Consider the following 24,853-nt stretch of genomic DNA (forward strand, 5'->3'; position numbering starts at 1 on the left):
CAAAGTAGGGGAAACAGTATTTCAAAAGAAAAGCAGGAATAAACTCAGTTTTCAAGGAAACCAAGTGCAACTGGGCATAGTGGGTGAGGAGGAAAACGGTAGGAGAGGGTGGGGAAGTGGGCAGAGCCATGAGGCCAGGAACCTGAGGGCCAAAACATGCAAGAATTTAAGGGTTCTGTTGAGGATTTTGGATATTATTCTAAATGTCATCAGAAACCAGTGGTAGAGTTTAAAAACTCATTCCTTAGCACAGTGACCTACTCATCTGCCCACATCTAACCAGGATGCTTGCCCTTCAGCTCTACTCCAATCCTTTCCACATTCTAGAGGACTTCAACGCCCACACCTTCTCAGTGACACGGCACCCTGCACGCCAGTGACCTCTACTCCACCTCAAATAGACTTCTCACTTTTTCCTTGTCCCTAACTAATACCCTCTGTGAAAACCTAATTCCAGTACTTCATTGTCAGACCATAACTTCTCACTAGTCCTCCTCTTCTACTCCCTAACATGACTGTCCTCCAACCTTTAAATTTTTTATTAACTGATTAGCAAATAATCACACTGGAATAAGTGGAATAAATACTATTTCCTCCATCCCTACCAAGGCACGTAGGCTTCTCAACACCTTTCTCCATGCTTATACCAACATATGTCAACTTACTCATGAGACTTTTTTTTTTATTACAAAAGGTGAATCATACCAAATACATAATTCTTTGACTCTTAAGTTTAAAATAAAAATTTTAAAAATAAAAATTATGAGCAAATCTCAAACCAGCATATAGATTGAATTCAATCTTTAAGTTGCCGTGCAGTATTCTCGGTACAGACAACAATGCCTGTGTTCCCCTCCACCGGGGACTTTTGCTTTTTGTTCACTTCAACAAACTTATGGACCCCAGAACACCTTGAAGCGGGCTCTTCAGTGGAGTGAAGTGCTTCCAGTCTTGGTAGTTGAGAAGAATTGATGCTCATGACTGAAAGCATCTGGGAGCAGAATGGTTTTTCAGAGCCCTTCAGCTGAGGGTAGCCGATCTCAGGCCATGAGAACTGAAGCCATCTGCCTTTCATCACCTGGTTTGCTACTGCCCAAGAAATGTGCAGGGCAGGCTGCTGACAGGTATTGAGGGAAACACAACCATGAAGAGGCAAGGAAAATTAAAACTCATATGGGGTTTGGAAAGAAAGATGGCCAGCAGAACAGAAACTCGAGATTCCTACTGTAGTAGAACCAATGGAAGAAACAGATGAGAATTTTAATGAAAATATAATGGAATTACAATACTAAACAAACAAAAAAAAAACCCCAAACCCAATACTTTTAGGAACTAAAAAGCATGAGTTCTTAATTAGAAACTCAATATCCAACAGAAAGAGAATGACTGCTCTTGAGAACGACATTACTCGTCAGAAAAATCAGGTCGAAATACCTCACAAGCTACCCTGTGACATACTCCAGGGGAAAAGGCAAGTTGTGTGGAGATCATATCCAGGAGACAAAACAAGGAGGAAGAAAGGAACATGTGGAGAGGTAATAATTGCATAAATAATGGGAAAAACTTTTAGGACTCAAGAAAGTCTTGAGGCCCTAAATATCAAGGATAGAGAAAACCCTGCCAGGCTGTCAGCACTATGGAACAAGTTTCTGGGATGGTGAAGAGCTGGCAGAAAGGACAGTGCTCAGGAACACTAGGGCACTGACTCTGGGGCTCCCTGAAGCCGACTTTGGCACCAGAAGAGCCCAATGTCTGTCCTCCAGGCTACAGTTCTAGGGTCTGGCATACTTCCTGTTGTCCTTTGTCAGGAGCATCTGAATACCAACCCCAGGGCCTCCACAGTAGTCATTTCCTTCCACAGTCTATCTGAAACATTGCAGTGACTAATTCTTAACACAGACTCACAGACTACCTTGGTAAATATTAGAAGTAAATAAAAAGGAAATATTCATAGAGGAGGTAAATGCATGATAGTTCTAAGAAACCTCTACCTTTATTTACTTATGTAAATGAAGGTAGTATGGTCAAAGTTAAGAGCAGAGACTCTGGATGCCTGCCACTTACTAAGTCTGTGGCCTTGTACAAGAAACCTTTCTGTGTTTGGGTTTCCTGAAAAATAAATGGAACTAATAGCACCCATTAAGTGCTACTAAGTGTAAAGAATAAATAAGTTAGTACATATCCCACACAGGGAGCTCTGTCCTCCACACGATGAGTCCTCAGTAAATAAGAGCAATGCCACTGCTGCTTGCAATAGCAAAATAGCACTGTACGTAGAATTTTAATTTTAGAATCAGAAGAATTAAGCTCAAATGTCAACTTTAAAATTTAAGGGTTTTATACCATAGTTATGGTAGTTAATCCTTCTACACCTACAGTTTTCTCATATGTAACAGAGGAATATAAATACCTTTCTCTCCCAACATCCATTCATCCATCTATCCACGAACATCAGCCAAGCATCTACTACGTACTGGCTATTGTATGGTGGCTGGAATAGAAATATGAGGAGGGTATAGTTCTGCCCTTCAAGAGTGCAGTCTAGTGCACAGTACTCAAGAACCTTAGTTTCCTTTTGTTGGAGTATTTCTTAAATCTCTCTTTGCCTCAGGGGGTGAAGAAAGGACCACAAGGGTCAAGTATGTGTTTTGGTAAAAGAAGTATGATTTAAAAAAAAAAAAAAAAGGCAACATTAATATTGTTAGCAACTGTTGGGCAAAAAGCATGGCCAGTTCCTGAAATTACTATATTAAGCTATTTTAAGAAAAATACTAGTAAGCAGTTGTGTCATGAACAAATATCTCCTGCAGTTCCTATGGCAGTCTTAGGAGTGAGGGGGACCGACCAGAGAGAAGCAGGATCCCATTTCTAGTCAGAGAAGAGGATAAAACCTCTCGGGGAGATAGCTCTGTTCATAGTCTGGACCATGTAGTACACAATTTGCTTCTCTGAATGATCTTTTGAGACCTGAGTGCTGTTTGAATAAACAGCCCCCAAGCCATTGTCTGAGAGGAGACCCTATTACCTGATTGCTTGTTGACAACATCAGTCCCCTTTTAGAGGATCCTACCTTAGCACATCAGGTAGGGGACTGGGGGGAGTAAGTTCTTGGTATCTCTTTTATGTCACTGCAATAATGAAGACCTTATCCTACAACTTCTTGGTATTAACACTGCTTATTTTGATCATCCCAAGGGTTGGCTATGGAAAGGGGTGGAACAAGCTGTTCCCTTTAATCTTAAAGTTAATTTAGGGCTTTAGAAGGTTTACAGTGACAATCCCAGACAATCACTAATAAAAAAATGAAACAGAAAAGAGACTACAAACTCACAGGAGAGCCCAAATGCCCACTCTTTATAAATAAACAATGTATGCCAACATGTTTTCAACTGTCACTATGAGTTAATATTCTCTATTAAAAGCCTCATAGAAATTATAATGGCATCATACTTGAAAGAGTATTAATTTGACATCTGGTATCTTTAGAAAGCATATAATTATACTATTTTTAAAAAAGATTTTATTTGTTTATTTGTGAGAGAGAATGAGAACACAAGCAGGGGGAGCAGCAGGCAGAGGGAGAAGCAGGTTCCCCATGGAGCAAGGAGCCCGTTGTAGGAATTGATCCCAAAATCCTGGGATCATGACCTGAGCTGAAGGCAGCCACTAAACCGAATGAACCACCCAGGTGTCCCATATAATTATACTATTACTAACAATTAATATCCAGAATACTTTCCTTGTTTTATAAATCTATATCGGTATCGATATTGATATTAGATCTATAAAATCAAGGAAAAAATATATATATATTACCACAAAGTAAAACAACTACATATGTTATATATGTTATTCAAAATCATGTATTTGGCTTAAAACTGGCCTAGATTTATTACAAATTCACTTAAATGATGGCTACAGACAGTCACAAAAAATGATTCTGGCTTTTTTTTGTGTGTGTGTGAAAACCATTCCAAAAATCAATATAATTTAAATAGGTATTTAAACCAGAGCTAAATGAAAATTATCCAGCAAAAAGGAATACTAACATCTGTATCTTATTTTAAAGTTGCAAATGGATAATAAATTGTATTTAAGAAAACTATATAAAAACTCTACTACTACCACCCATAAATTAAAGTATATTTATTATTATTTTTGTACCTAATCATGTTTTAGACTTAGAGTAAAATCCTATTGCTTCTAGAAAATAAACCCAACCATTTATCCAAACATTGTTACATAAGAAGTTTTAAGAAACTGTAAATAATTCTTAATACTCTCATTTTGATTCTCCGACTTTTCAAGACTATGTTGTATTTCCTTCAAACACACTTCCTGGTGTTGTGCTTTCTAAATAAAGAAAAAATAAAGACAATCAATAATGACATTCATATCAAAGGGTAGAGTAAAATCCAGCATAACTAAAGTACACACATGGTTGATCTTACTGTGATACAGTTTGTTGTTATACAATCAACATCAAATGATTACATATTTAAAATGATTAACATAATAGATTTTATTTAAAACCATCATAACTATTTTTCATTACATTTAACATGACCTATTTTAATACCAGTTTTTGCCATTTTCATATTTTATACATAAGTATAAAATACTTATTTCGTATTTTTGTATTTTATACATTCGTATTTTATTTATAAGACTTTTGTTATCTTAAAAAGTGACAGAATTCTAGTTTTGATAATATGAACATTTTTAGAATCCTTTAAAAATAAAGGGAACTCTCATTATTATAATAGGTGTTCTCTGAGGGAAAAATTAAAAGCCTAATATATTTTTTTAAAATATTCGGTTGCATATAAATTCTCAAGTAGATCTATTCACTGAAAATACTCCAGATAGACAGGCTGCAAATAACATCTAGCTTCCAACTGAAATGTAGGCACTTTAAGAAGAGAAATCTTTTATTTCCTTCCTATCTGGTAGTCAATGACACGTGATACCTTCTGAAACTGAGCAATACCCCTTGGGGGCAGTGGAGTGGTATGAAGCAATGTGCTAGGCTGCGCTACACAAAGTATACAGAATGAATACAGCAAATCTTTGTGAAACATCAGTTTTACTCAACGGTTTGGAGGGAAAAATATTAAGAACACAACACCTCTATTGTAGGGGAGAATGTAAAATGCTCATGGATTTTAGGATAATCTGTTAGACTACCAAGCATTTCAGGCTTCAGGCAGGGCAGCTCAGGTTAAGCTTGGGTCTCTGCATTCACCCTGCTCCAGCTGAAGCACTGGGGCAGAAAATCCAAAGAAGTCTGCTTGTGGGCAGGGCACTGTAGAGGACACTAGAGTATAACCAACTATGACACTGGCTTTCAGGCTGCTTACAACTCAACTGGAGCTAGGACATGCATACAAAATAAATACTGACCTGCCCACAGAATTGTCCCCTGGAAGGGACAGAACACACAGACTCAGCAATGTCTAAATCCTTGCTTAGAATTCTAGATTTTTATTACTATAAAAATTAGCAAATTTAATAGAATACCACGTCTTAAACTCATTTATTTTGCAGATTTAATCAAGCACTGAGAACATTATAGAGAAACCCAATTCATCTCACTACTTATTTCTTCAGAAGCTTAAAGATTTTATTTACTTAAAGATTTTATTTATTTATTTGAGAGAGAATGAGTGAGAGACAGCATGAGAGAGGAGAAGGTCAGAGGGAGAAGCAGACTCCCCAGGTAGCTGGGAGCCCGATGCAGGACTCGATCCTGGAAGTCCAGGATCATGACCTGAGCCGAAGGCAGTCGCTCAACCAACTGAGCCACCCAGGTGCCCTCTTCAGAAGCTTTAATGACACGTGCTTTTTAGTATCAGAAATACTGATGGTGAGAAAAGAAAATTAAAGAATAAATATATAAATAAAAGATTTAGAATAAAGAGCAGACCCATGCTACATTAAAAGTGAGAAATGTTTGTTCTGATTAAACTGCCATGGAAATTTTGATGATAAAGTTAAAATTTTGATGATAAAATTTTGGTGATAAAATTAAATTAATATTGCATAACAAAAATCATTTAACTTTTGAACTTTTCACATTTTCAACTTTCTAGACACTTGGGAATGAAAAAATAGTGTTTCCTGCTCCTCTGACTCCCAGAAAATATAAAGTATCATCATTTTCTATATCATCGAGTAGACCGTTTTCAAGTACTTTAGTCACAACTAGTGCTAGCTTCCATAGTATCTTATGCTAATTGACTATTTTCATGAATACTTTGGAAAAGACATCAGATGATTAATTAAACACAGTGAATTTGGGATTCTCATTTCATGGCTGAGTGGCCCACAGTACCTATCTTAAACACAGATATAACAACACTGAATATTACTTAATACAAACTCATCACTTTTTAAAGTATAATATTCATTACTCAAGACAGATATCAAAGTCTAACTCAAAATAGTTTAAATTGTATATCTTAAATAATGAAAAATTCGTACCAGAAATTCCTCAGTATAATTTACTAAGCAGCTGTTGTGTGAAAGTAATATGCAGTAAAGGGCCTGATGAGACTTTGGGGAAATGTGCTGGGAGCTACCAAGGATGCAGGGTAGTTATTCTTTGGCATAACCATGACATTTAATATTTTTATGACTTTTATTATTTGTTATTCTTAATATTACCAGTAAAGCATGAGTCCTGATTCTGCTCACTTCATACTTTAACTAAACTACAGGGTAAGAATGTTAACTAATTTATTTTTTATGAAAATACATTAAGCCAAACTAATACTTACACTGTTCATTTTGCAAACAAGTTGATTTTGTTCTTCATTTTTCTTTCTAAGCTCAGTTTCCAGATTTAATATTTTAATCTGTAAAGCCCTCTCTCTAGATGACATTTTCTCTATTTCTTCAGAAACCTGTAATTTTCATTAAAAGAGCAAAATAACCAAATATGCTTTTTTTCAAGTATGATCTAAAGCCTTGACATACTTAGACTGTACTTCTTTTTCTGAACAGTTTAATGACAAAATATTTAAAGATGTTCTATCCTGAGGAAACACAAATAACATAAGTATGCTTACTTCTCTTTGCAGTAAAAGTATCTGCAAAATTAGCCTGAGATGGACTACATATTTGCAGTCCTCTGTGACTCAGGTAGATGTTTTGCCCAACATTATATTTTTATAACCTATTGAGACCAGCTGGCATGTTGTATGGATTTACATTCACTGTGGTGTTCAGAGTGGGGGTAGGGCACAGCAAGTTCTCATTCAGTGCAGGCGGCAGACTGGGTAGATGAGATAGGGGCAGGGCATGGGATGTAGACACTTCACTCACATATACAACAAGAGACTGGTTTTTCATTCATTCACTCACAGAGCACTCTGAATTTGAGTTCTCTTATTTCTATGATTGCTTATTTTAGCAGAAAGCTAGCTTAGCTATGTTCATCCAACAATTCGGCTATGTGGTAGCCTATTTGCAGGAATGCTGGGTTGGAGCCACAAGAATAAGAGCTGAGACGAGGCCTAGTTAAGGAGCAAGGAGCTAGTGGGAAGGACTGTCCTCTAATCATGCTCCTGCATGATTACTTTATTATAAAGTAATTTACAAAGATTTCTTTGCACCAGTTCCAAGGGCAGCAGTATGAGGGATGCTAGCAGGATCTGAAGCTATAGGAGAAAGAGCCTTTGACAATGTCCTCAGTTTGGACAATAGTGACAAGGCAGTGACAGCACTCCTCACCTGGCAGGAACTAGAGACAGACAGCCTCACATTCCAGTGCAGCAGGAGAGAAAGAAGGCAGACACATCGCTGGGGACTCTGAACACTTCTCAGAAGGAATCTTAGACACCTAGCATTTCTAGGAGAAAGTCTTTTATTTTCCTCCCAAAGGTTGATGGGGCTGAGAAATCTGGATTACATTTCTATCATCGGCAATACATTTTACAACCTAGCTTTTATCCAAGGATGTATCTTTCAAAATAAATCTAAATTAGTTTCCCAGAGTTATAAATATATATATATATATATAGATAGATAGATAGATATGCATATATATACACACACACATACATATACATATGTGTATATATGTATGTATATAGCACGTGTGATGTAAGAGCCACAATTCAGTGATATCAGATTTTATCTAACTTACATGGAGTTGCCATTAACAAACTTGAGAAAGACGTGGGTGGAAGAGAGTTTAGAGGGAAAGACAATTTGGTATTGGACATGTTAAGTTTGAGATGTCACGTAAGCAACATAATATCTGACTCTAGTTCTCAGGAGAGACAGAAGTCTTGGGTGGAGACAGACAACTAAGAGTCGTCATGGAATAGACAATCTCTTTTTAGCATCATTCAATCTGATGAGGAAACTCATCATCCCCATTTCACTAATTAAGAAACTAGAATTTCAAGAAGTCATTCACTCTGGGTCAGGGTGTAATGCGTTAGAGCCAGAGTTCAAATCCAGTTCTAGCTGGACTCCAAAGCCCACCTTAAGTCCTTTCAAGACTACATTTTCAAGTCATTTGATAAATTTACCTGTTAAGACCCTCCTGCATTATTTCCAACCACCACCCCTGACAATAAACTAACAATGTCTTCTGGTGCACCTTGTACCTCCCTCTGTTGTAGCACCGACATGCTGGATGACACTTGTCTGTTTATATATTATCTTTCCCCTGGACTATGAGTGTCCTGAGAGTTGAGGCCAGGTCTGTTGGAGGAGGTTATCAAAAAGATGTGACTTGGGGCACCTAGGTGGCTCAGTGGGTTAAAGCCTCTGCGTTCGGCTCAGGTCATGATCCCAAGGTCCTGGGATCAAGTCCCGCATTGGGCTCTCTGCGTTAGAGGGAGCCTGCTTCCTCCTCTCTCTCTGCCTGCCTCTCTGCCCACTTGTGATCTCTCTCTGTCAAATAAATAAATAAAATCTTAAAAAAAAAAAAGATGCAACCTCCATCTGACCCACAAGCTGAACCTGGGCAATTATAAGCTCCCCACTCTCTCCCTTGTGCTTTAGATATCTGTTCTGCTTTCCTGCCCTGCTCCCAGAAGCCACTCCAAGTAAAGAGCCTTGAGAAAGGAATGTGGTGTTGAGGCTATTTGGACTGGGTACGTGACAGAACCTAGTTAAGGCCCTGTATATAGACTTTTAAGATTCTGTCAGGTGTGGAAATCTATTCATCTTGTGGCCATCTAAGAAAACTCTTGTGTTGCCTCGCTTATCAAACCTGTCACTTTCCAACCTGGATTGGTTTGTCTCTTTCTACGGTCTCCCCGTGCCCTCTGTACACAGGTTTCCCATAACACCAGGGAAACTGCTGAGAAGCTTGTAAACTAACAAGGTTTTATTCATCTTTTCATCTCAAATAGTAGCGGAGTGGCTGACACACAGTGAGATGTTTATTAAATGCTAACCAAATGGATTTAACTGGAAATTTGATTCTTACATGTATTTAATGTAACAATATTGGCCAAAAGAAAAGGGAGTTGAGCTCTTACGGCTCACCAGATCCTGATCAAAACCAAAATGCTCAACAATTTGAACAACTGCTTTGGTTTTATGTAAAAAAAACAAAAAGCAAAAGAAAGAGGAGGGAGGGGAGCTCCTTCTGTTTGCCATCTATGCCTCTACCCTGCCACACCATCATTTACCTACTGAAGTAACTGCACCAGTAATACAGCTACCCTGTCATCAGGATAAAAACAATAACTGTAGGTTTGGTAAGATGAGATATTGTCTGTTTAAAAGGACGACTCTTGGGTAAACTAATTAAAAAGTTTCTAAATAAAGGCCATCTGTACCTTTTGTCTTCCTTCTTCTAAAGCAGCTTCCAGCTGTCTGGCCAATGCTGTATATTCTGCAGATTTCTCTTTAAACTTAAGATTGCTATGCTTAAGACATTCTTCTTGGTTTGCCAGCTTCTTTTCAAGCTCTTTATTTTCCACATCCATCTGTTCTAATTTTCTTTTTACAGAAAACATATATTTTAAAATTATAGTGCGTAGAGAAAAATGTAACACCAATTTTAAGTCAATTTAATACTTACTGTTTAAGGTTTTCACACTTCAACTGAATAAGATAATTTTCCTCTTCCAGAGAAAGCTTTCTCAGAAGATTATGATTTGCATCAACCTAAAAGGGGAAAAATAAAGTTTTCTTGGTTATTTTTTTCTAACCAACTTCCAAAGAAATCTATACACTTTATCGTTAGAATAATCATAAAAAACAAGAAAACATCACTATTATTAATACTCCTACACAGAGAGATACAAAGAAACACTACATTGTTAAAACACAAGCTCTTGAATTCCTGTTTAGTGCCTCATGTAAAATGATCTACTAAAATTCTTTCTGAACGATGGCAATTAATACATTCTGAACAATGATTTCTTGAAAAAGGGCATTTATTTTATTAAGTAAATTTGAAGACCAAACAGTATGAATCTCCTATTGTTGGATATTTAGGTACTCTTACAATTTCTTGTTTTACCTAAAGATAGTGATTGATAATTTACTCTGAAGTTGTAACTACAAGTAAAAATCATTATTTGTGAGAAACAAAATAAAACAAGCAAATCAACCACAGAAAATTTGGGAATATCAAGACAGAATATTCTTCCTATTGCTTCAAAAGCTATACTTATTTTAAGAAGCTTGGAAAATAAAATTTTTCTCATAATTTACTTAATAATTTAGGTTATCTATGCAGATTTGGCATTTTCCTAGAAAAATCTCTTCTCAGAAATTTAAATTTAGCAAAATTTTGTTTGTATGCTTTTTAAAAACAGGATGCATTTCAAAATTAAAATCCAGATTACATTTGGAATATAGGGACTTGTTCCTAAAAATTGTTTCGCAAATAAAAACTTGCTACCTCCTTGCACATGCATCTTTGAAAAAAATAATTAGAGAAATATTTATTAAGCACTTACTCTGTGCTAAGCATTGAATTAGGAGGTGGCTAAGTGGTGACTAACTGGGCACCCATGATCTTTGTTCTGATGGAGTACAGAAGTATATGTTGGCAAAAAAAACAAACAAACCAAGAATAATCCAAATGAGCTTGATGCACAATTCTAATTAAAATGAATTGTAATTTTTGTCAGGTAATTTACAATAACTTAGCTTATCCTCATGTCAAAAATTATGTATGTAAACATAGCATTGCTCCTTCTCCCATGCTATTACCATGTTCTGAGACATCTAAATGTAGATTTGTACGAATAAACTAAAATGAATAGCTTGCAGAATATTACAGTCTCTGCAATAAACTGATAAATTGATGGAGATAGGAGTGTTAAAAAAAAAAAAAATCAACCCCCAACAGGAGTGCCCTCAACTAGTGAAATCATTCTGAAGTTTCCTTGAACCTATCTAGCAGAAAGCAGAATGCTGGCCGGACACCTGGCCCTGCAGCTCCCTAACGGTGCGCGCCTGGTCTGCACATTTCCCCTTGCAGTGCTGCAGACTCTCCTGACACTCGTGAAGCCTCTGTTCCGCCGCCGTCAACGAGTCGCGGACGTGTTCTAACTTCTGCAGATGAGACTCCATCTGCCCTCTCATCTGAGTTGTAGCATTAAGGAAACAAGTGCAAGGTCACACATTCAGCATTAATGTTTTTACTATCTTAAACACTAGATATGCTCATAATATAATAAGTATTTTAGGCATAATGGTTTTAAACAAAAAGATTGAACCAAATAAATATGATTAAACGGTAAATTAGACTCGGCTAACAAGAACACGTACCTCAAAAGTGGGCTGTACTTTGGTTTTCAAAAAGTTTGTTGAGCAAATAATACAACACTGTATGTTACTTACATTAGAATTCGAAGTTTTTAAATAGTCTTTAAAAAAAGTCTGTTGACTCAACGCATACAGTTATATTAGCTTACATGGAGAATGTTTAACCTACTTAGGAAAGCAAACTTTTTGATTCCTGTCATTTATCTTCAAGCATAGTCATAACTAGTAACGCTGGTATGGTCATTTGCTACCATCCAGCCGTTAGGCTAAAGTAACTGTCACTTTGTCATTCAATCTTGTAACTCAGATATTTCAATTAAAACAGCCTTGCTGCACTCATCTTAGTCCAGCTGGTGGGATTACGGTATTATGCCAAGATAGCTCATATCATCAGTCTTCAGCGGACTGCCATTTCATCATTACAATAATTCTGAGCAAGTCTCTAAATTTACCTACATTCACCCCTTTGGTCATTGCAGCGCCTCACTGTGGCACTTTTGTGGAGATTTGACAAGAAGCACCTCTAAGAAATGCTTACATGAATCAATGAAACAAGATGGGATTGGGAGGGAAACAAACCATAAGTGACTCTTAATCTCACAAAACAAACTGAGGGTTGCTGGGGGGAGGGGGTTTGGGAGAAGGGGGTGGGATTATGGACATTGGGGAGGGTATGTGCTTGGGTGAGTGCTGTGAAGTGTGTAAATCTGGTGATTCACAGACCTGTACCCCTGGGGATAAAAATATATGTTTATAAAAAATAAAAAATTAAAAAAAAAAAAAGAAAGAAATGCTTACATGGTTAATTTAAAAAACAAAACAAAACAAAAAAACAGACATATGGCATGTAGGATTTTTTTTTTTTTTTAAAGATTTTATTTATTTTGACAGACAGAAATCACAGGGAGGCAGAGAGGCAGAGAGAGAGGAAAGGAAGCAGGCTCCCTGCTGAGCAGAGAGCCCAATGCGGGGTTCGATCCCCGAACCCCGGGATCATGACCTGAGCCGAAGGCAGAGGCTTTAACCCACTGAGCCACCCAGGTGCCCCGGCATGTAGGATGTTTACAGGAGGAAAAACACAAGACCCAGAGTCTTTCCCTGAAACAGGGAACACCTAGAGCTACCGAGCACATCTGGCATTCTTGATCACAAAAGATAAAATAAGAACAAAGCTTACCTCTGGGTCCCCAAATATCTAAGAGCCCATGAGAAAACCAGTGGAAAAGGAAAAGGAAAAATTTCATCTTAAAAAATGACTTTTCTGGTTTAATACCAGTTAGAAGACACTGTGACTCACGGCATCTGAAAATCACAGGCTTCTGCCCCATCAGCCTCCTGAATAGGCTGATGTAAATAAGGTGTTTTATGTACAGTTCTGCCTAGCAAAAGAGGACAGCTTTGCGGTCTCATGAGAGAGAGAGAGACCAGGACACATAAAATGCTAGACATGTTGCTAAAAATAGGTAAAAAGTAATTCTAAGAAAGTAGTAACTTGCATGTTTGGTGGGCTATCTTTATCTCTGTTTCACCAGCGGAATGCCTACTCTGGCTGACCTCTTCTTCATATTGTGCCTCACTCAGACTTCTCAATCCCAAGATGTGGGGGCAACCCAGAGACAGTCACCTTATTACACTCAGTTGGAAGTGACTGCTAACATCCCATGACCTCTCCAGCCGGGAGTCAGTGCCCTATGACTTTCACTACTTCCTTACCAAAACAACATGAGAAGACCGGAAGAGGGATGCGGTTTCATTTAAAAAGTTAAAAATATTCACAAATACAAAATAACTTGCCAACACTGGCCTTCCCCTCATTCTGTTGCAATGGGGTGATAAAAGGGAAACGATGCTGCTTTTTTAAATAATATTTTTCTTCCAAAAAGCATTTAACAGCGAATATTTACTTTACTTTCTAGACACAAAAGATTTAGTACCAAAAACAAAAAGGTGGGATTAAAAATGAGAGATATTCAAGTTTGCAACTTATGGCTGATGAAGCCAGTGATAAATGACAACCATTTTTTTGAGATATATGAATCTGCTCTTATATCAGAAAAATTAAACATTTATGCTATTTTTCAAATACTAAGGAAAAAGTAGAAAAACATTCACACAAATAAACATTTCAAGCCTGGAGGAAACACTATCTCCATAGAAAACAAACTCCTACAGAGATTAAAGACAGGTAATTTCTAGGTCAAAACTATAGAAAATGACTATAATGAAAGAATATGTATAATATTCATAAAATACAAAACATGTAAATATTATTTTATTGCTTAAAACATCAAACTCACCTTCTCTAATTTTTTATTTTTGTTTTTTGTAATTAGGTTATTTTCATGTAGCAAATTTTCACATCTGGTTTTCACCATTTCTGCTGCCTCTTGTAATTTTTGTATCTGAAAATAAAATATATTAGGACAACATATTTAATTAAAACCATAATATAAATTAAAAAACTAAACATCTGAATCTTTAAACAAATCATTATTTCCCTATCAACACCCTCAATATCTTTATCTAATGTTATTCCTACTTTAATAGAAGAATTGCTCAGTGTTCTACTCCAATCTACACCTCTTTTATGATTTACCTGTCTTTTCCGAACCATATTTCTAGACCCTCCCCTTAAGCCTGAATATTAGAGATCTTTATTTGCAAGTCAAGGTCACTTTAAAGAATAATTTTTAAAAAGAAATCTGAAGACTAAGGAGTAACTGAAATTTGCTAACATGTTTGTCCACATGTGGATTTAAGAAAAGTCAGATTTATTACAACAACAACAACAAAAATACATACATATATATATATATATATATATATATAAAAGCTGGCTCCCAAACCAAGTACTTTACACTTAAGCAATGCTCAAGAAAAAAAAAAAAAAAAAAAAAATTTCTGAGGCCTTTATACAAAGCCCAGAGCCCAGAACATGCACATTATTCTTGCTGATGGATTAAACCCAAACACCCAGCTGGAGGACCCAGCTGGCATTCTCAGTAACAGGCCCACAGTCCACCACACCTCCTTCCTACCTCTGGTAAGCGCTGCATGACTGCAGGATTCTACCTGGATGTTTTGACTCCATCCTCCCATCTAAACCATCCAGATGAACTTCCTACTTATCCACAGGATGCCCTCCCCTTAAGCTTTTACCTTTAGTTATTTATTCTTTAATTCAAATGTTCTCTCTTCCAGCAAAACCCAGCTCATTATTGACCAGTTTGGTACCATCATTAAGGACCTGCATAAGTCCCATCTTTCTCATAAAGTTTTTTTTGAATACTCATTTTCAAAATATAAGGTTTTCTATAAACTAACACTGAACATAGCTCTATTCCAAATATATTTTCACAATTCTTATCCAAGTCTTTCATGTGAGTAAATCAGAATTTTATTTATTGGGAAAGAGGGAGTACTGAGTTTTAATGACCCTAAATCAATGCCATTAAACATCTAAAATGACAATATAACTAAGTTTAACAAGATTATACATAAGATTCACATTTCATCTACATAACTAACTTTAGATCTACTTTTTGGAATAGCAATACATACACAGCCAAGGCCTGAATCAAGAATCAGTAGAATCATCTACTATAAAAATATGTGGGACTTTAAGAAATATGGGACATATGTTCTATCATAAAATAGCTCTACCTTTCTTCAATTCTGCTTCTTTAGATTATGAAAAAGTACTGTGTTTTAAATTGCCTACAAAATTTAACAACAAAATCAGTGCAATAATTACCTGAGTTTTATATACTTCAGTAAGGGTTTTCTGTTGTTTTTCTACTTCTTGCAATTCTAAAAGTTCATTTTCAACAGAAATCACCTCATCCTTCAAAGCCTCAAGTGTAGTCTAGCAAGGGAAAAAAAAAAACAGATTTTATAAATCATTAGAATTCACAAAAACCAAGAATATGAAGTAAAATATACCATACACAAAAGCAGAATAGAAATGACATGTTGTGGATGGGCCAGGGAGGCGTCCGGAGAAAGGGACTTTAGAGCAAACACTGAAAGGATGTGTGGCTCTTTGAGGGAAGAGAATTCCCACAGAGAAAGGCAACTGTGGGACAAGCCCTGGCCAGTTAGGGGGAAAAGAGCAAGGCCAGTGTGCCAGGAAGGGAGAAAACAATGGGGAGAATGGAAGGAGATGAGGTGGGAGAAGTACTAGAAAGCCAGATGGAATAATGTTTTGTAGGTGTTTATTATCCAGATATCACTGGAGGGTTTGGGGTGAAATAGTGACATGGTCTGACTTTCATTTTTATGGGAACTATGCTATGGTGAACTGAAAGCTGACTATAGCGGCAAGGGCAGATGCAAAGGGGGCTCAGGAAGTCACCATAACTATGAGAGATGACTTCAACCAGGACAACAGCAGTGGTGTTGGGGAGAGGTAGTCAAATCCTCATCTATGTGAAGCAGATCTGCTGACAGACTGGAAGCAAGTGGGAGAGAAAGGAGTCAGGGATAAAACCAAATCGAAGGACAGATAATATTGCCATTAACAAGATGAGGCTAACTGTAGGATGAACCATTTGGGAAAATAAAGGAGCTCTATTTTATACTTTGAGACACCTATTAAATATCTAAGTGGAGGTTTCAAGTAGGCCATAGAAGATATGTCTGGAATTCAGGGGCAAAGTCTAGGCAAGAGATATAAATTGGAGAGCCCCAGGATATAGATGGTACTTAAAGCCCCAACACTAGATGAGATCACCTATCAAATTTGGAGAGATTAGTTTTAAAATTTTCTTGTATTGGAAAAAATATAAGGACCCATATGATGGGTAATTTGGAAATGCATAACACTAAAAATTAGCCTCCCTTTTGACCATATAATTACAATCCTAGAAATTTATCCTAAGGAAACAGGCAAAAAACTCAAAGAAACTAACCACATTTTTATTTATAGTAGCAAAAAAAACCCTGGAACTAGTTCAAAATCCTCGACTATATGGTAAAATGGTAACTTTAGTTTCTTTGAGTTGTGAGATTACAGTGATTTTTAAAATTTTCCCTTTACTCTTTTCTGTTTTTTTTTTTAACTCTTTATAATGAACAAATAGAACTTACAACCATGCAAATAACCTCTTGCAATTTCAAGAGAAGAGGTCACTGGGTCTTGGAAGGAATATCAGCAAGATCCTTTTTTCATTTGAAATGTTAAAATCTAAAATTATTCAGAAGTCATTAAAAGTAACAAAATACAACATCTAGGCAATTTTACATTGCAGAAACATATGCCAGATGCACCTAGGTTTTTTCCTTAAACAAAAATCAAAAGAATATGCATTAAAAATACATGTTTCTGAATTATTAATAGAAAATAAGATGTAAACTAACTTGATGATTCTTATCCCTATGTAATTTAAAATTAATTCCACTTACCATTTGATTAAAAATTAGATTCATAATTGATGAAATATTATTCTAATCCTTTCTCTCTGAAGGTTATCAAGGAAATTAAGAAAATAAACATAACAAAATCGCTTCCTCTTCCAAGATAAACATTTTAAGCATTCATTCAATAAATATTCATGGAGAGCTAAGTGTATGTGACACCTTTCCTGGGCATTCTGGGCATACAAAGTTGGGGAGTTTATAAGGAGAGACTCATTCAAATCAAAAAAACTTTGGGGGGAAGAAGCACTTGAGCTGAACTAAGGCAGGTCTTAGGTACTAGGAAAAATGATTCCAAATTGTATATATACTAAAACTATAGGAAGAGATATAGGAAAATGTGAATAAACTGCAGGAAATAACGAGTATTTATATTTGGCTAGAACCCAGGATAACTAGAAGACTAAACTCCCTAGTCTTCCTTATACCTAGTTGAGGTCATGTGCCTGAATAAGTAGAAGAGTAGAGAGGTATGGAACTTACAGGAAGTCTCCCTAAGAGGATATGAAAAAAAAAAGGGGGGGTGCATAATAACTAATCTTTTTCCCCTTGCAATCCTACTGCTTGCAATTTGGCTATAATGGCTGGAGCTCCAGCAATCATTTTGGATTATGAGGATCATAACCTAGGAATGGCAGAAGAGAGAACTAAAAAGAGGGTTGGTTCCTTGATGTGATACCTGCTTCGAACTGCCAACTCTGGCCTTTTTACACAGATTCTTTTCTGTGTTCTATTTACTGTCCTCCAAAAATAGTATTAAAGACTGAAAATGATGCAACATCTTTTTTTTTTTTTAAGATTTTATTTATTTATTTGAGAGAGAAAGAGAGAAGGAGAGTATAGAAGGAGAGTGAGAAGGAGAGCAGACTCCCCTGCTGAGCAGAAAGCCTGATGTGAGGCACCATCCTAGGACCCTGGTATCATGACCTGAGCTGAAGGCAGATGCCTAACGAACTGAGCCACCCAGGCACCCCATGCAGTAATCTTTAATCAAGTCTCATCTGGTTACTTGTATCTCTAACTGAGAACTCAATTTTTTTTCTCAGAAAGTATAAAAATTTCTTCCCCATTTTTTTCTCTGGTACACATACAAACCAATCACCCCTTGGATTTGATTAAGTTGGAAAATTCTTTCTGGTTATGAAGCAGCCAGGAACATACTTTCTGGTTTCAAATAGAACAGGCCTGAGGTTACATCCTATCGTAACCATGACACGTAGAAAAAAAATCTTACGCGTTAAAGTTAATGTAATTTTGAATGACTCAACAGCTAAAATTGAAGAATAAATTTTTTAGAAGTTGAGACAGTTATTCAAGCTATAAATCTTATTATTTAATATTGCTAAAAACAACTTTAACATATATCTCTGTGTACAACTATAAACACTTGAAGATCTACATATAAATATGTGTATCACATATAAATATGTGATCTATATATAAATATTTATACATATATAAATATGGATATATATGTAGCTTTAGAAGTTGCATATTATAATGATCCTCTAATACCCTCACAAACACAAAAAATAAAATGACTCAAGAGTACTATCCTAATCATGCTACCATTCCAGCTACTTCTACTAAGCTGTCATTAGACAACATATACCCATACAGACACAAACACATATTACCTTATCATAAAAAATGATTTTATTTTTAAGTAATTTCTTCACCCAATGTGGACCTCAAACTCACAGCCCTGAGATCAAGAGCTGCATGCTCCACCAACTGACCTAGCCATCACCCCAGAATACATATTACCTTTAATTTTGTATTCTCAAGATTCAGAGTTTCATTTTCATATTCAATTGAGTGAAGTTTTCTAAGAATTTCTTCACAAGAATTTTTTCCAAGGTCTTCCACTTTCTTAAGGTCTTCCAAAAGATTTGTAACTTGCCTTTATGAGATAAATGATATATTTTATATAAAAGTCATAGAAATTTTCATTCAAATAGTGCTTTTTAAGTGTGTTTCTGAAATTATGTTGGTAGGATGTGCAGTTTTAAAGTACAAGTCACGGAAAAAGGTAAACAGGAAGCAGTTATCTATCAGGCTACTAACTGCATAACCTTGAGTAGCAATAATTACCCACTGATAATACCAATGAAAAATTACACAACATTCTCTTTGCTATTCAGTAAAATGTTTGAACTATTATCCTCAGTGGCCATCTGTCTCTCATTCACACACATGCACATACATCTACACAATCTCAGGGCCATGGTTATATAAAAGGATCAAGTGAGGCAATAACTCACCTTTAGAAGTGAATGATACATAGTAGTTTACAATGATAATACTGAAGAGAATATACAGAAAACAAAACATTTAAAAATAAATGAGCAGGGTTCATTACTGTTAGTTTATCAGTAATAAATTTCAAAGCATAAAAGAAGGAGGTTTACTCATTGAATTTCTTTGTTATGCAATTAATGTGCTTTAGGGAAAAATAATTTTTAGGATTTTGAAAGCATTTGTGTTTTTATTTTAAGCTCTGTTATATATTCTTACTTACATATTCTTGTTTGGTAGAGAACTATCACTTCCACTTTAAGATAAAATAGTGTTAACATTTAACCGCAAATAATAGATGACACATACTCAATTCCAAATACCAACCTACAAAGTTCAAAATGTGAACACCAATGCACTTTTTAGTGGGTAATCATTTTATTGTATTTTTAGAATAAGGAAAGTTTTTAACATTATAAATAGCAAAAATATCAAATCATATGGACAAACTTCACCATATGTAACCCAGAAGAACCAAAATGCAAAGTGCTTAAAGAGGAAGGAACTGAAAACACTCCTTATTAAACGAGAAAAAGATTCTTAATTTTTTTCTTACTTTTGCATTGTTTCAATCTGAACTTCCAATTCAGTTTTCTCTATTACAATTTTCTCATAATGACTTTTCCAGGCATTGGAAGCTGAAATTGTTTCAGACAGCTTGGCTTCCTAAAAAATACATCAAGTACTCATCCTGTAACTGAATAACACTTTGGTTTTGTGCAGGGCTCTAAACACAAATACGACATAAACAAGGAAACACTTATCCTATAAAGGATGGAGTTTTTTATATGGAAAATTTTAGTGTACAACTCTGAATTTTAGGAATCTTTTAAAGTAAATGTTGATAATATCTTTATATTAGTATTGTTTTATATGCACATAGTGGCAGTTCTAACACAACATGTTAAGGATGTTGATATAACTATTTTCAAACAATGTTTCATTACTAATGAAGATAACTTCCTTCCTATTTCTTGAACTTATAATCCGCATTCTATATATAGAAGATGCTAACAACCACATAAGCATCAGAGGAGAAAGAAGTCCTCTACTGATACACATAGAAGCTCTCTGCAATTTCACAATTCCACATTTAATAATGCAGCCTTATTTATTGTTGCTATAATGATGTCAAGCTGTTTTGTAGAGGTCACCCCCATTGGTCCCCAAACACTGTTACTGTCAACAAAGAAAGGAAGACTGTAGTAGTGGCTTAACCACTTTGAATGGGAGCTCCCCAAGGTAGAGACTTCTGTCTGTTTTGTTCATTGCTAGGGCCTTGAATAGTGCCTGGCATACAGAAGACACTCAATATGTAACTGTCAAATGAATCTAGTCTTTATGAACCCACCTAGTGAGCTATAGTCATTGTGTCCCCTAACATTCTACAAAATGACAAACTCACTGGGAAGACAATACCAATAATTATTAATCAGAAGACCCAGAAGTAATAATATGATAGCAGTTAGTATTTACTGGGGGCTTCTTTCTTTCCTTCCACCATTCATCCAGTCACAGAAAAAGCATTTATTGAGCATATACTATATGCAAGAATTTTTTGGTTTATACCTTTTTACAAAAATATTATTGATATGCTGAATAAAGCCTAGTATTCTGTTTTCATATTTCATGTAAAATGAATTTAAATTTGCACAATGAAGTATATGTTGGTGTGTGTGTGTGTGTGTGTGTGTGTGTGTGTGTATAGTGTAGATTAGGTAATATACTAAAATATAAAGATATTTAGAAATTTTAACTATAAAAATAAATGCTGTGAAGAGAATTAAAGATATGACATGACTGTTAAGGGACTGCTTCAAAAAAAATGGTCAAGAAAGGCCCCTCTGAAGAGATGTTGATTAAAAAGATACCTGAGTGATTAAAAAAGAACGAGCTATTGTGAACCTGAGGAGAGCATTACAACCAGACAAAATAGCAAACATTAAAACTCTACAGATAAGAGGAACAGAAAGGAGGTCAATATGGCAAAAATGTAGGATGGCCAGGGACTGTGCTTTGACATACTTCTTCTCATTTATTCTTCCCAGTAATCATGAGATAGGAATATTACTATCTCCTATTTTATAGATGAAGAAATGGGAGTCTTAGAGAGGTTAAGTACCTCACCCAAAGTCACAAGATGAACAAGCAGAAGAGCCTTCAGATGCCATGATCTGGGGTATGTGTCACACGATGCTATTTAAACAGGAAAATCCTGAGAATGTTAATGACTTGACTAACTTTCACCACTCAAGAATATTTTCAGGTATTCAACTCAGTCTAATGACCTTCTAGATTATGAACTTAGTCCTCAATTCTTTGTCTAGTTAAATTCTTCCGAATGTCGTTCATCTTTAAGTGTTAACACTTGAGCTTATAAAATATTAAGTTGTTTTGTTTACACAAAAGTTTATGCAAGCCCACTGTCATTTCTAAAAGCCTCTAATAATTCTGTAAGCCTTAACATCAGTTCTTAAGAGGTGGAATACCCATGAGACATTAAAAAGAGTAAATATTTTATTAACTGCTAATTGAATAAATACAATAATTCATCACAAACAACAAAGCACTAAGTCCAGTTTTCAACTTTGTGCTATACCCAAAGATAACTTTCACATGGTGTGTTTACGTCAGTGAATGGCTTTAAGTGCATTACAGAGTTCAAATGAAGTGAATTACTGAATAGAGTCATATGGTCTAATAACATAAATCAGCAGTTCCCAAACTGGTGTTCCTTAGAACCAGTTCCAAGAGCTGTTTTGTGGGTAAAACAAGAGTTCTGTGGTTAAATAAGTGGAGAGAAACTCTGAGTTCAAAACTCTTCATTATGCTGTTTTACTTTGCCTACTCAGGGTCTTTCATATGCTAATGTACACTGTCCATTTCCAAGGGGGAATTTGTATGTACTCTTAACTTGCCGGAGATGCTTTGGGGCACTTTTTTTTTTTTTTTAAGATTTTATTTATTTATTTGACAGACAGAGATCACAAGTAGGCAGAGAGGCAGGCAGAGAGAGCGGAAAGCAGGCTCCTGATGAGCAGAGAGCCGGATGCAGGGCTTGATCTAGGACCCTGAGATCATGACCTGAGCTAAAGGCAGAGGCTTAACCTCTTAACGCCCCACTTTGAGACACTTTTAATATATCCTTCAATAAAGTTCCCAGGGAAATACTGATGTAATTCAATATGCAAATGTGACATTTTCTGAAACCTTTCAAAATAAAGACTAAAGCAAAAGAGTGTGAATAAAGTGTTCCTAGTATCAGTAGAATTAAGAGAAAATTATTATATTAAGCATTAGGATGTTAACTACACAAACTAAGTACATAGATCAGTTAAGAAAGAATGTATATACTTACCTGATCTCTAATTTGGGAGGTAAGGTTTTCCATGTCTCCAGTGAAGTATTTAAGCCTTTGTCTGTAAATTTTAGATGCCTTTTTCAGAGCTATAGTTTTTTGCTTACTTGATTCTTTCATTGCTACAGCTTCATACTTATTCTTTTTCATTTGTAAGTTCCATTCAGTTATCTTGGTTTCCAAGCTCTAAAAAAATATTAGTAGTACTTAAATTATTTTAGAACTCCAATGTTTATGTCAACATTGTAAAAATATGTAAATAATCTTCCACAGATTTTATCAAAAGAATTAATCATGGGATTAATAAAAAGCAAAACAGTAAAGAAAGTTGGTTTCACCAAAGTTTATTTGTAACATTATAGAATTACTATACAAACATTTTTTAGGCTTTTTTTTTAAACTCTTTTTAAACTTTAACTTTCTTTAAATTTTTGTAATTAACTAGAACTTGTTAAAATTTCACATCTAGAATATTATACATGGTACTAGTTAAGAAAATCAAAGAACTATAATTGAGCTGGAGATAATCCAAAATAAAATACACAAACTCAAAGGAATCAGTAGCTCCCTACATATGTTAGAACTCTTACTTGCAATGATAAAGGCTTAAAGGACATATGATCAGAATCTACAGATCACAAATGATGTAGATGAGATAGGCTTATTTTGCAAATGTTAATTTACTGGAATTAAGGGGCACATCTTAAAAGTTACATCAAGGGCAATAAACATACTGCTTTACCCAATAAGTAGTAACTTTATGGAAGTTACTATTCCAAGACTGAACAGGCTTAGATGAATAACTATAAGAACCATAACAGTAAGGGTGAAAAGATGTTCAAGGGCCATGTTTCTATCCATTGAATTTGATGGTGTTAATTGGCATGACTGTTCCCTTACATAACTAGAGACAGAATAATAGGCCGGGCAGATGATGGATATGATTTAGTGTGGTAACTCTCATGCTTTTATTTCTAATTATTTTTAAGACTTTGTATTTAAAGTATTTGACTACTAAATAGCTAAGAATTTAGAGACCTGAGTTTTAACACTTTACATTTTTTGTAAAAGTTGTATAATACTAAAAAAATTATTACAGAGTTAAGGTTTTAGTTTAAAATTTCTGGACAATCATTTTAATGAAAAAAAAATTGAAGGAGTCACAGTAAGACTCAGTTTTCTATTTAATTCCATGATCAATAAAAACTATGTCCTTTTTAAAAAAGATTTTATTTATTCATTTGAGAGAGATTAAGAGATAGAGCACAAGCAGGGGGAAAGGCAGAGGGTGAGGGAAAAGCAGGCTCTCTGCTCGACTGGGAGCCCAACATGGGACTCATCCCAGGACCTGGAGATCATGACCTGAACTGAAGGCAGATGCTTAACCATCTGAACCATACAAGTGCCCGAAAAACTATGCTTCTTAACTTCCACTAAAATTTAGATGAGGTACATATTGAATAAGATTTAAAGATGAGGGACGCCTGGGTGGCTGTTGGTTGAGCAGCTGCCTTCGGCTCAGGTCATGATCCCAGCGTCCTGGGATCGAGTCCCACATCGGGCTCCTTGCTCCGCAGGGAGCCTGCTTCTCCCTCTGACTCTGCCTTCCACTCTGTCTGCCTGTGCTCGCTCTCGCTCGCTCTCTCTCTGACAAATAAATAAATAAAATCTTTAAAAAATAAAATAAATAAAATAAATAAAAAGATTTAAAGACGAGCCCTCTCTGAAAAATGAACTTAGCAGATTAAGACAAGCAGCAAAATACTGTTAAATAGTCTATTGAAATCTACTTAAACTAAAAAATGCCATAAAATATTTTATTAAGTAGCTGGGGGAAAACAAAAAAGAGTAAGAGCAGTGTAAGTCTACTTAAGAGAACAGACTCCACAGGAAATATAGCTGCCATTCCTCCAGGAAACCACAGGGTGTCATCAGCACACCATGAATAACTGCTACATTTCACTAAGCCATTTTAAACATCAAGGTGAAATAAATTTTTTGGAACAAGATAGTCAGGACTTTCCTCACTAGATT

At 35.7% G+C, this 24,853-nt stretch overlaps 1 protein-coding gene across 8 annotated transcripts in view; it reads right to left on the minus strand.

Moving 5' to 3' along the window:
• Positions 1-3,843: 3,843 nt before the first annotated feature.
• Positions 3,844-24,853, minus strand: part of ODF2L (outer dense fiber of sperm tails 2 like) — a 35,066-nt gene continuing 14,056 nt past the window's right edge. For 4 of the 8 annotated variants that reach the window (XM_082688219.1, XM_082688220.1, XM_082688221.1 and 1 more), the window contains 10 exons: positions 22,820-23,005; positions 20,018-20,127; positions 18,931-19,066; positions 15,503-15,613; positions 14,046-14,150; positions 11,407-11,565; positions 10,049-10,134; positions 9,804-9,966; positions 6,780-6,905; positions 3,844-4,353 (listed from right to left, as the gene is read on the minus strand). In XM_082688219.1, the coding sequence (XP_082544345.1) occupies positions 4,225-4,353; positions 6,780-6,905; positions 9,804-9,966; positions 10,049-10,134; positions 11,407-11,565; positions 14,046-14,150; positions 15,503-15,613; positions 18,931-19,066; positions 20,018-20,127; positions 22,820-23,005 (1,311 nt within the window). In that variant the 3' untranslated portion in view covers positions 3,844-4,224. The remainder of the gene's footprint in view (positions 4,354-6,779; positions 6,906-9,803; positions 9,967-10,048; positions 10,135-11,406; positions 11,566-14,045; positions 14,151-15,502; positions 15,614-18,930; positions 19,067-20,017; positions 20,128-22,819; positions 23,006-24,853) is intronic. The other 4 variants (XM_082688222.1, XM_082688223.1, XM_082688225.1 and 1 more) reach the window with 1 other exon arrangement.

Source organism: Mustela nivalis (assembly GCF_964662115.1).
Source record: "Mustela nivalis genome assembly, chromosome: 10".
Lineage (NCBI taxonomy): Eukaryota > Metazoa > Chordata > Mammalia > Carnivora > Mustelidae > Mustela > Mustela nivalis.